The sequence below is a fragment of the Trachemys scripta genome, chromosome 2 (assembly GCF_013100865.1).
Source record: "Trachemys scripta elegans isolate TJP31775 chromosome 2, CAS_Tse_1.0, whole genome shotgun sequence".
Lineage (NCBI taxonomy): Eukaryota > Metazoa > Chordata > Testudines > Emydidae > Trachemys > Trachemys scripta.
This window is the reverse complement of record NC_048299.1, coordinates 1,286,853-1,296,699: the sequence shown is the minus strand read 5'-3', so window position 1 is coordinate 1,296,699 and position 9,847 is coordinate 1,286,853. Positions and strand designations below refer to the sequence as shown.

Sequence of the window (9,847 nt, the reverse complement as noted above, 5' to 3'; positions counted from 1 at the left end):
GGACTCTGCCCAGCCCGGAGCGGGAGCGGAGCTCGGCCGGGCCGGGCCGGGCCCGCTGGAGAAGCCCCGCCCGGGGGGGCCATGGCCGAGCGGGCCGCTGCCCAGGTAAGGGCCCGGCGCTGGGGCGGGGGAGCCTCGGGCCCCGGGAGCTTCTCCCCGCCCGGCCTGGGCCCCGGGAGCCGGGCCGCGGGGATCGTGCGGGGGGCTCCGGGCTCGGTGCGGGTGAAAGCGAGACCCCGTCCCGGCGCCGGCGGGGCTGTGAGCCCGGCGGGAGCTGGCATCGCCCCCTTGGGTTGTTTTCCTCCTGCCGCCTTGGGATCCTCCTCCGGCCCCAGCTTCCCTCCCTCGCCGTCGAGTAGCGCAGGTGCGAGCTCCGGGCTTTGCTCCCTGTCATGCTGCCTTCTCAAGCCCCTTTCTCCTGGGGCATGGTCGCCCCCTTTTCTTCGTGCATCTGGCCTGTTAGCTGGCAATGTGCCCCCCAACTTCAGCTTGGTGTCTTGTCCTGAACAGGCTCTGGCCACCCCCCGCCCCGTGTCTGTGCAGCCCCTGCCCGCTTCCGAAGGGACCCCCGGGAGAGCGAGCGCGCTGCACCCCGCAGAGATTTCCCTCCCGGCCCTGGCTGCCCTCCAAGCCCTGGGGAGGAAGGTGGACTCTCAGGCTGCACAGTTGCTGAATCTGGATGGGAGAATGGGGACGGCTGAGAAGAAACTAGTCGGCTGTGAGAAAACAATGGTGGAGTTTGGGAACCAGCTGGAGAGTAAATGGGCCGCGCTGGGAACTCTGATCCAGGAGAATAATCTGCTGCAGAGGAGGCTGGAGAACATGGAGAACCTGCTGAAGAACAGGAACTTCTGCATCCTGAGGCTCCCCCCAGGCACTAAGGAGGAAGTTCCCAAGGTAACTGTCTGTCTAGGGACCTCTGTTGTCTCATCACTGTAGTATCTGAGGCCCAGATCCTCAAAGGTATTTAGGCCCCGAGTGCGACTATCCCAGCTCGCAATGAGGAGCAGAAGTAAAGCTTGGTGCTGGATCACCTTTTGACAAGTATCGGGGGTAGCCGTGTTAGTCTGTATCTACAAAAACAACAAGGAGTCTGGTGGCACCTTAAAGACTAACAGATTTATTTGGGCATAAGCTTTTGTGGGTAAAAACCTCTGAAGAAGTGAGGTTTTTACCCATGAAAGGTTATGCCCAAATAAATCTGTTAGTCTTTAAGGTGTCACCTTTTGACAGGATCTTTAATATTCCTATGGTCTCTGCACCATCCTGGAACAGTCTGACTTGGGAGTGTGATAGGGTGAGGTAAACACCTGCCTAGTGTTTGATTGACGGACCTGGTTTATCGTTCTCTGCCCTTACTCTTATGATCTCCAAAATGCTTTTCCAATCGGCTGCATGCTTACTGCCAGTCAGCTGGGCTTCCCGCTTTGCAATTTACTGGGCCTCGGACAGAGCAAGCCACAAAGCATCTAGCAGAGAACGTAAGAATGGCCACACTGAGTCAGACCAATGGTCCTTCTGGCCCAGTGTCCTGTCCTCCAACAAGCGACGGGTGCCAGATGCTTCAGAGGGAGGGAACAGCACAGGGCATTTTATTGAGTCATCCATCCCCTGTCATCCAGTCCCAGCTTCTAGCAGTCAGCAGCTAGGGACTCCCAGAGCATGGGGTTGTGTCCCTGACCCTCTTGGCTACTAGCCATTGATGGACCCATGAATGTATCCAAGAGATGCTGAGCTAGTGGGCCTGTTGTGGGGGAGCAGTGCCATAGCTCCTGCGCTGAATGGTGCGAGAGAACTGGGTAATTGTGGGCAGATATCTGAATGCCGCAGTTTGTTTTAGACCAAGGCATCTTTATCTTTCCAGTCTGGTCTCCAGTTGGACACAGTTTAAACCAGGTGTCACCTGTCATGAGCAGCAGAAAGAGGTAGCCTAGAAGGAGACGTCTCCTTTGCATGTGTATAGCACCTTTCAGCGGAGCTGTAAGCACATTACAGTGCTGGGGAAGCAGCATTATCCCCATTGTACATATGGGGAAACAGAGGCACAGGATGGTCAAGGGAGATGGGATGGATCACCTGATGGCTGCCTGTTCTGTTCATTCCCTCTGGGGCACCTGGCATTGGCCATTGTCAGAAGACAGGATACTGGGCTAGATGGATCGTTGATCTGACCCAGTACGGCTGTTCTTATGAGACTGCGTGTCCGTATCAGAGCTGAGGTTAGATCCCAAGCCTGCTAACTTGAGTTTTCCTTCCTTACCACTAGGCCATGCTCCTTCCCATTAATCCTCGCTTGTAAGGATCAAAGAGTAAATTCTCTCTCCTTATCCATCCTGGTCTCCTCTGGCAAGAATACCAGCAAGGGTACCCGTTCGTGCCATTTGTGATGTGGCTGCCTGTCTGAGAAGAACTAGCCCAAGACATTTCATGTATATTACCAAACAGCTGGTGGGACATGCTGGGTGTTGATGGCTGGGCAGGCACCAACAGTGACCTTTTAATATAAGATAAAAAGCAGGATGTGTGCAGATGGGATGGCAGTGGAAAGTGCTGTGTGTGTAATGCTTGTGATTTCAGGTCCCGGTTATGTTTGAAGACATCTCAGTCCACTTCTCCAGGGAGGAGTGGGAGAATTTAGAAGAATGGCAGAAGGAGCTTTACAAGAACTTGAGGAAAGACAACTATGACTCTTTGATCTCCCTGGGTAATGCTCAGATTTCACATATTGATGAGAAGCTGTGAGCTTAGCAAAGTGCCAGGTTGCCAGATTCACTGAGTAAAGCTTAGGCCTCGCGGGAGCCTAGGGTGATGAAAGAAAGATGGGGACAGCCCCTCAGCTAGTTCTTGGTAGTTTTTCCCCTTGTCGAGCTGCATAAATAAATAGGAGGTGACAGCTCCTTTGGTTTCTGGTGAATGAACATGTAGGTCCCACAGAGCCTTTGCTAGGTGGTCAGTTCTACCCATCCTCCATTGGAAAGGAGACGGGAACACACACAGCCCTGGCTCTGATACCTTCAACTCGCGTCCTGTTTGTTTATTTGCAGGTTGCATTGATTTGCCCCAGCATGGAAAAAACTGTGCTAGTCTGCGTGCTGGGTTTATGTGCTGCTGCCTTCGTGAAAGGGTGTTTCTTGAATCAAAGCTGCGTAGATTATAAAGGGAACAGTGGTAGCCTCTAGCAGTTTATCATTATGTTCCATATTTATTCCTAATACCATTTAAAACCCTACACACGTGTGCACACACACGCAGGTTTTAGAGGAGATTGTGTTAGGAGTCAAGGGAGCTGCTGTTTTCCCCCCAATATAGTAATTATAGCAATAAACCAAAACGATATTTTAATTTCTGCTGGCTCAGACACATGCGATTATATAAACCATTCTGTCTTCCCTCTCTGGCCTGGCCTGGCCTTTGAAATGGACTCTGGCCTTTCTGCAGGTTTGTCGATGGACAAAGGGATTATATTGATGCAGTGAAGAAGTCTTCAAATTGCATCATTTCTGGGAGCCCCGCATCTCTTCTAGGAGTTACAATCCTGCTCCTCCCAGCGCTTTAATGTACCTTCTTGTATGGTCTTAGTCAGAGGTGGGCAAACGTTTTGGCGCAAGGGCCACATCGGGGTTGTGCAACTGTATGGAGGGCTGGGTAGAGAAGGCTGTGCCTCCGCAAACAGCCTGGCCTCCGCCCCCTATCCACCCCCTCCGACTTCCCACCCCCTGACTGCCCCCCTCAGAACCCCTGACCCATCCAACCCCCCTGCTCCTTGTCCCCTGACCATCACCACCTAGGGACCCCCCTCCCCTGACTGCCCCCCTCAGAACCCCTGACCCATCCAACCCCCCCTGCTCCTTGACCCCTGACTGCCCCCTCCTGGGACCCCCCGCGCCTAACTGCCCCCCGGGACCCCATCCCCTGTCCAACCCCCCCACTCCTTGTCCCCTGACTGCCCCCCTCAGAACCCCTCACCCATCCAACCCCCCCTGCTCCTTATCCCCTGACCGCCCCCTCCCAGGAACCCTGCCCCAACTGCCCCTAGGACCCCCACCCCCATCCAACCCCCCCTACTCCCTGTCTCCTGACTGCCCCCACCAAACCCCCAACCCAGCCAACCCCCTTGCTCCCTGTCCCCTGACTGCCTCGACCCCTATCCACACACCTGTCCCCGATAGGCCCCCCGGGACCTCCGCCTGCCCCCTCCCGGGACCCTCCGCCCCAACCGCCCCCCCGGGCCTCCCACGCCTATCCAACCCTCCCTGTCCCCTGACTGCCCCAACCCCTATCCACACACCTGCCCCCTGACAGGCCCCTCGGGACTCCCACGCCTATCCAACCCCCCCTGTTCCCCATCCCCTGACCGCCCCCCCGGACCCTCTGCCCCTTATCCAACCCCCCCTGCTCCCCACCCCTTTACCATGTCACTCAGAGCAGCAGGAGCTCGCAGCCCTGCCGGAGTCAGCCACGCCGCCACGCTGCCCGGCAGGAGTGGCAGGCCAGAGCACTGGTGGCGCGGCGAACTGAGGCTGCGGGGGACGGGGGAGAGCAGGGGAGGGGCCGGGGACTAGCCTCCCCGCCGGGAGCTCAAGGGCCAGGCAAGACGGTCGCGCAGGCCGGAGGTGGCCCGTGGGCTGTAGTTTGCCCACCTCTGGTCTTAGTTAACATTAGAATCTGTTCAGATCGCTCTCTTCCTTCTGGTGAGTAACAGAAGCTGTGGGGCTTGGGTGCCTAGCGAATATTAATCCGACACTTTGTCTTTTAATGTCTCTTTCCATGAACAGACTGTACCATCTCCAAACCTGACATCCTATCACCGACTGCGCAGGAGGAAGAACCAGGTGTCAGGGTGCAGGGAGATCTGGAGGAGAGAGGAACCCCTGTGGATCCCAGCACTGGTGAGTAATAGATCTGAAACGGACAGTGCTGTGTCAATTGACTAATTATATCTTCAGATTAAAAGATCACTAGCCAACAGTTTGCTTTCTTTAACCTTTGTAAACTTACCAGATGAAGGACTAAACTCTCTCTAAGAACTTGAGTACTTGTGGTACCCTGTTTCCCCGAAAATAAGACAGTGTCTTATATTAATTTTTGCTCCCAAAGATGCGCTAGGTCTTATTTTCAGGGGATGTCTTATTTTTCAGAAATGAAAAATGCCTTATTATCGGTGGATGCCTTATTATCGGGGAGGTCTTATTATCGGGGGGATGCCTTATATTACAACGAGAGGCAAAACTGTAAGTAGGCCTTATTTTCGGAGGATGTCTTATTTTCGGGGAAACAGGGTATCTTAGAGACTAACAAATTTATTAGAGCATAAGCTTTCGTGGACTACAGCCTACTTCTTCGGATGCATAAGTGGGCTGTAGTCCACAAAAGCTTATGCTCTAATAAATGTGTTAGTCTCTAAGGTGCCACAAGTACTCCTGTTCTTTTTGCGGATACAGACTAACACGGCTGCTACTCTGAAACCATCTAAGAACTTGCACAGTGCCCCTCACTGTGGGATCTGTGTGTTTACCTGGTATCTGACCTTCCACTTAAACTTTCTTTTTGTGTAAACATATACATGATGTGGTTTCAATGCTCCTGGAAGAGGCTAGATTGACAGCCCAGGACTCCACATTTGTCCTGTTTATTCATTTTATTTACTTAGCTAAAAATCGGATAAACCCTTTAGTAGCTCCTATTGTTTCCAACACGATCCCCTTGCCCGTGGATTTCTGTTGTCCTTGCCTGTGAGAGCTGTCACTCTCAGAATCTCCACTGATTTCATTCCCAGCCGACTCTGAATCTAACCCTCTGTGTTCTCAGCATTCTGGGCATTCCGCACATCTGGACCCTACAGTTTCCCTTTGTCCCATCTGGATGTCCATGCCCATGTCCATTCAGTGCATACCTCATCCCAGCAAAGGTCTGAGATCCAGTTTTAATTTCTCAGAGACCATTTAAAAAACAAAGCAATGTTTCTCCTATGTGTAAACAAACAACAGCATTTGACATTTATAAAGGGCCTTTCATCCAACAGCCGTCACAAACTACATGTGCACAGCACCACTGAAATGCAGCCACCTCTGGGCTGGAATGCCATAACGACCACGTTGCATGCTGTACAGAAGTAGTAGAAAGAGGATACTTGGGCTATGATGAGTACTCCTGAGGAATGTGTCTGAGCTCCTACTATCTCCAGAGAGCACCTCTATTTTTAAGGTCTTCTCTGAATAGCTTCCCCAGCACCCACATTGTAAACAGCATGAGACTCCATTTCTCTATCGGAGAAGGATTAAGAGCTCAGTGGACTCTCCTGGGATTTGAACCTGTGGTTCCAGAGTGTTTGGATATTTCAGATCTGATGCTAAGCCATCGCCTCTCGTATGAGCTCACAGGAATGAGTGTGATAGAAGGAGCTAGTTAACATGGCCAAAAAGGCATGAATAAAAAATTTCCAAAGCTGAAGGAATGTACCTGATACCAAAGCACCCACGGTTTGCAGTCTGTTATAAAGCATTCTGTGGCTTAGTGGATCAGATTCAGGACTGGGAGTCGGGAGGCTGGAATTCTCTTCCTGGTACACCACTGCCTGAGGCAAGCCAGGTCAACCTCCTGGTGCCTTCGAAGTGGATGTGTCTGAGAGAGGATAATAATGGGTACCCATTTGGTACAGCATTTTGAGCTTTCTGCATGAAAAATAATATGCAAGTATTACTGTTAGTCTGGAGAAGAGAAGACTGAGAGGGGACATAACAGTTTTCAAGTACATATAAGATTGTTACAAGGAGGAGGGAGAAAAATTGTTCTTCTTAACCTCTGAGGATAGGCCAAGAAGCAATGGGCTTAAATGGCAGCAAGGGAGGTTTAGGTTGAACATTAGCAAAAACTTCCTGTCAGGGTGGTTAAGCACTGGAATAAATTGCCAAGGGAGGTTGTGAAATCTCAGTCATTGGAGATTTTTAAGAGCAGGTTGGACAAACACCTGTCAGGGATGGTCTAGATAATACTTAGCCCTGCCATGAGTGCAGGGGACTGGACTAGACGACCTTGAGATCCCTTCCAGTCCTATGATTCTGTGAAGCATTATAATTGCATTAGAAAAGTGTATACAAATCTTTGTTTGCACAGAACCTAGCAGGATGGGGGCTTGGGCTGTGACCGGGCTGCTAAGCGATACAGCAATAAAATAACTCTATTTACATGAACAGACTCTCCAGTTTCGACACCTGAGGTTTTATCCCAGGTTAAACTAGAGGAGGGGTCGTGCAGCAGAGTTCAGCAAGAATTGGAAGAGAGAGAAATCCCTGCGGATCCCAGCCTGTGTGAGTTATAGAGTAATAGACTTTCGTAAACTGGGAGAGACGTTAAATGAGTGTGTCAGCAAATCTGTTGTGGGTATCACACTGAGCAGGTGTGTGTGGGGGTGGGAATAGTTAGCACTTCCACAGCTCTTCTTTTATCCATAGGGACTTGGAAAATGCCATTGTTCCCGTTTTACAGACTGGGAGACTGAAGCACAAACGTGACTTGCCCGAGGTCACGCAGAGTCAGTGATCAGAAGACTGGGGTCTCTGTCAGCTCGGAAATGTCAGCCCTGTGCCTTAGCCTGACCCATGTGACGTTACTGAGCAGGGCTGGGCTCTGGACTGGAGAAGGGGAACATTGAAATGGTCACTGTAGTATATCCGCTGCCCCTGTGGATCTGGCTGGTTGGGTAATTCAGCACGCGTTTGGGTTAGGGCCAGCAGGTCACGGCGGCGTTGGTCCAGCTGCCAGCCCAAGTCCCTGGAGTAACTTCGTTAGCTGTCAGGAAGTAGGAAGCTCTTGTATTTGCTATGCCCAGCGCAGGGGACATGATCACATGTATTAAGCGAATACATTCCCAGTGGTTTCTTGTGGCCCAAGTAGATGAAATGAGGGGAAATAAAACCAGTGCTGGATTCTGTTCTATTTTGTTGCAGCAGGTGATGGGCTTGTGATCAAAACGGAGGAGGGGACGGTCAGGGAAGGCCACAACAGCCCAGAGCCACGTGGAGTGCAACTGGGGACGTGCAGAGAGAGCGAGGGGCAGGCTCCCGAGTGGGGAGCACCCTGTGAGAGTCTGCCTGGCCCGGTGACGCATCTGAGGAGTGACCTGGAGCAGCCCAACGAATGCAGGGAGGGCCGGAATGAAATCGCTGAGCCCCAGGGCGGCGGCGCCGTCTCCCGGCTCTGCCAGCCCGCGGAGAGGCCCTTTCATTGCCTGCAGTGTGGCAAGAGCTTCACCCGGAAAGACACCCTGCTGTCCCACCAGCGCACCCACACCGGGGAGCGGCCCTACGCCTGCGCCCAGTGCGGGAAGACCTTTGCACAGCAGTCCAAGCTCAGCAGCCACCGCCGCACCCACACGGGGGAGCGGCCCTACGCCTGCAGCCAGTGCGCCAAGACCTTCGGCCGCAAGGAGCACTACACCCAGCACCAGAGGACCCACACGGAGGAGCGGCCCTTCATCTGCAGCCAGTGCGGGAAGAGCTTCCGCAGGTACTTCAACCTGACGGTGCACCAGCGCACCCACACAGGGGAGCGCCCCTACCCGTGCGCCCAGTGCGGCCGCCGCTTCAGCCGCAAGGAGCACTTCCTGCTGCACCAGCGCATCCACACCGGGGAGCGCCCCTACCAGTGCAGCCAGTGCAACAAAAGCTTCATCCACCAGTCGCGCCTCAACTACCACGCCCGCATCCACTCGGGGGAGCGGCCCTACGCCTGCGCCCAGTGTGCCAAGCGCTTTGCCGAACCCTCCAAGCTGGCGGTACATTGCCGAGTTCACACCGGCGAGCAGCCCTACTCCTGCCTCCAGTGCGGCAAGAGCTTCGGCCTGAAGAAAAGCCTCGTCGTCCACCAGCGGAGCCACGCTCAGGAGCGGCCCTACCAGTGCTCCGAGTGCGGTGTCCACTTCATCTGCCAGTCCTACCTTGTCCGGCACCGGCTGGTCCACACCGGGGAGCGGCCCTACAAATGCACCGAGTGCGGCAAAAGCTACAGCCGCAAGGAGCACCTGCAGAACCATTGGCGTATCCACACCGGCGAGCGGCCCTTCCAGTGCACCGCTTGCGGGAAGAGCTTCATCCAGAAACATCACCTCCTGAAGCACCAGCGCATCCACACCGGGGAGCGCCCCTACCAGTGCGGGGAGTGCGGGAGGAGCTTCCGCTGCAAGGAGTCCCTGAAGGATCACGCCAGGGTTCACGGCACAGAGCTGGGTCACCTGCAGGCTGCGCCCAGTCTCACGCAGGTATTGAAGATGGGCACCGTGGGGTGAGAATAAACCCTGGGGCTGATGGCAACCCAGTGAACAGGCACTGAGAACAGCAGCACGGCAACGCAACAGGAAACGGACAAGCCCCAAGCACCTGTCTGTCCCTACGCCCCAGGGGAAATTGCACAGTCCACGAAAACCCGTGTGCACTCCTGCCTGTCACAGCCGTGCGGCTTGACAAAGAGCACTCGCCGCGTGGGTGTGAGGGAGCGTGGCCGTGTCTTTAAACCAAAAAGCGAGAGCAGTCTTACCCGCAGGCTGTTTGTGCAAAGGAAGTATCAGCCAAGGGAATGTGGGATGCCAGGCTGCTTTTTTGATGCAGGAAAACAACTCCTATTGCTTTACGTTTATAGTTGCACCCCCAGTATCTGAGGTTAGAATTGGGGGCCATAGCGTGAAAGCCACATCCCTAAAGATAACCATGCGGCAGGGTGAGGGAAACGGCTGTGGGGCATGAGGAAGACACGCTGAAGGGAAGAGAGATTGAGGCACTCACCGAATGAGGGAGCCAAGTGAATCAGTAAATGGCGGTGTAAGTTGTATGTTCCAGGCCTGGTGAGCCCATGA

General features: G+C 53.9%; 1 protein-coding gene across 1 annotated transcript in view; it reads left to right on the top strand.

Annotated features, from left to right (window-relative positions):
• Positions 1-6: 6 nt before the first annotated feature.
• The window catches only part of LOC117873930 (zinc finger protein 850-like), a 25,825-nt gene continuing 15,984 nt past the window's right edge, over positions 7-9,847 (top strand). Inside the window, exons 1-6 of the mRNA XM_034763833.1 lie at positions 7-105; positions 511-897; positions 2,578-2,704; positions 4,776-4,889; positions 7,194-7,307; positions 7,947-9,279. Of these exons, the coding sequence (XP_034619724.1) occupies positions 82-105; positions 511-897; positions 2,578-2,704; positions 4,776-4,889; positions 7,194-7,307; positions 7,947-9,279 (2,099 nt within the window). The 5' untranslated portion in view covers positions 7-81. The remainder of the gene's footprint in view (positions 106-510; positions 898-2,577; positions 2,705-4,775; positions 4,890-7,193; positions 7,308-7,946; positions 9,280-9,847) is intronic.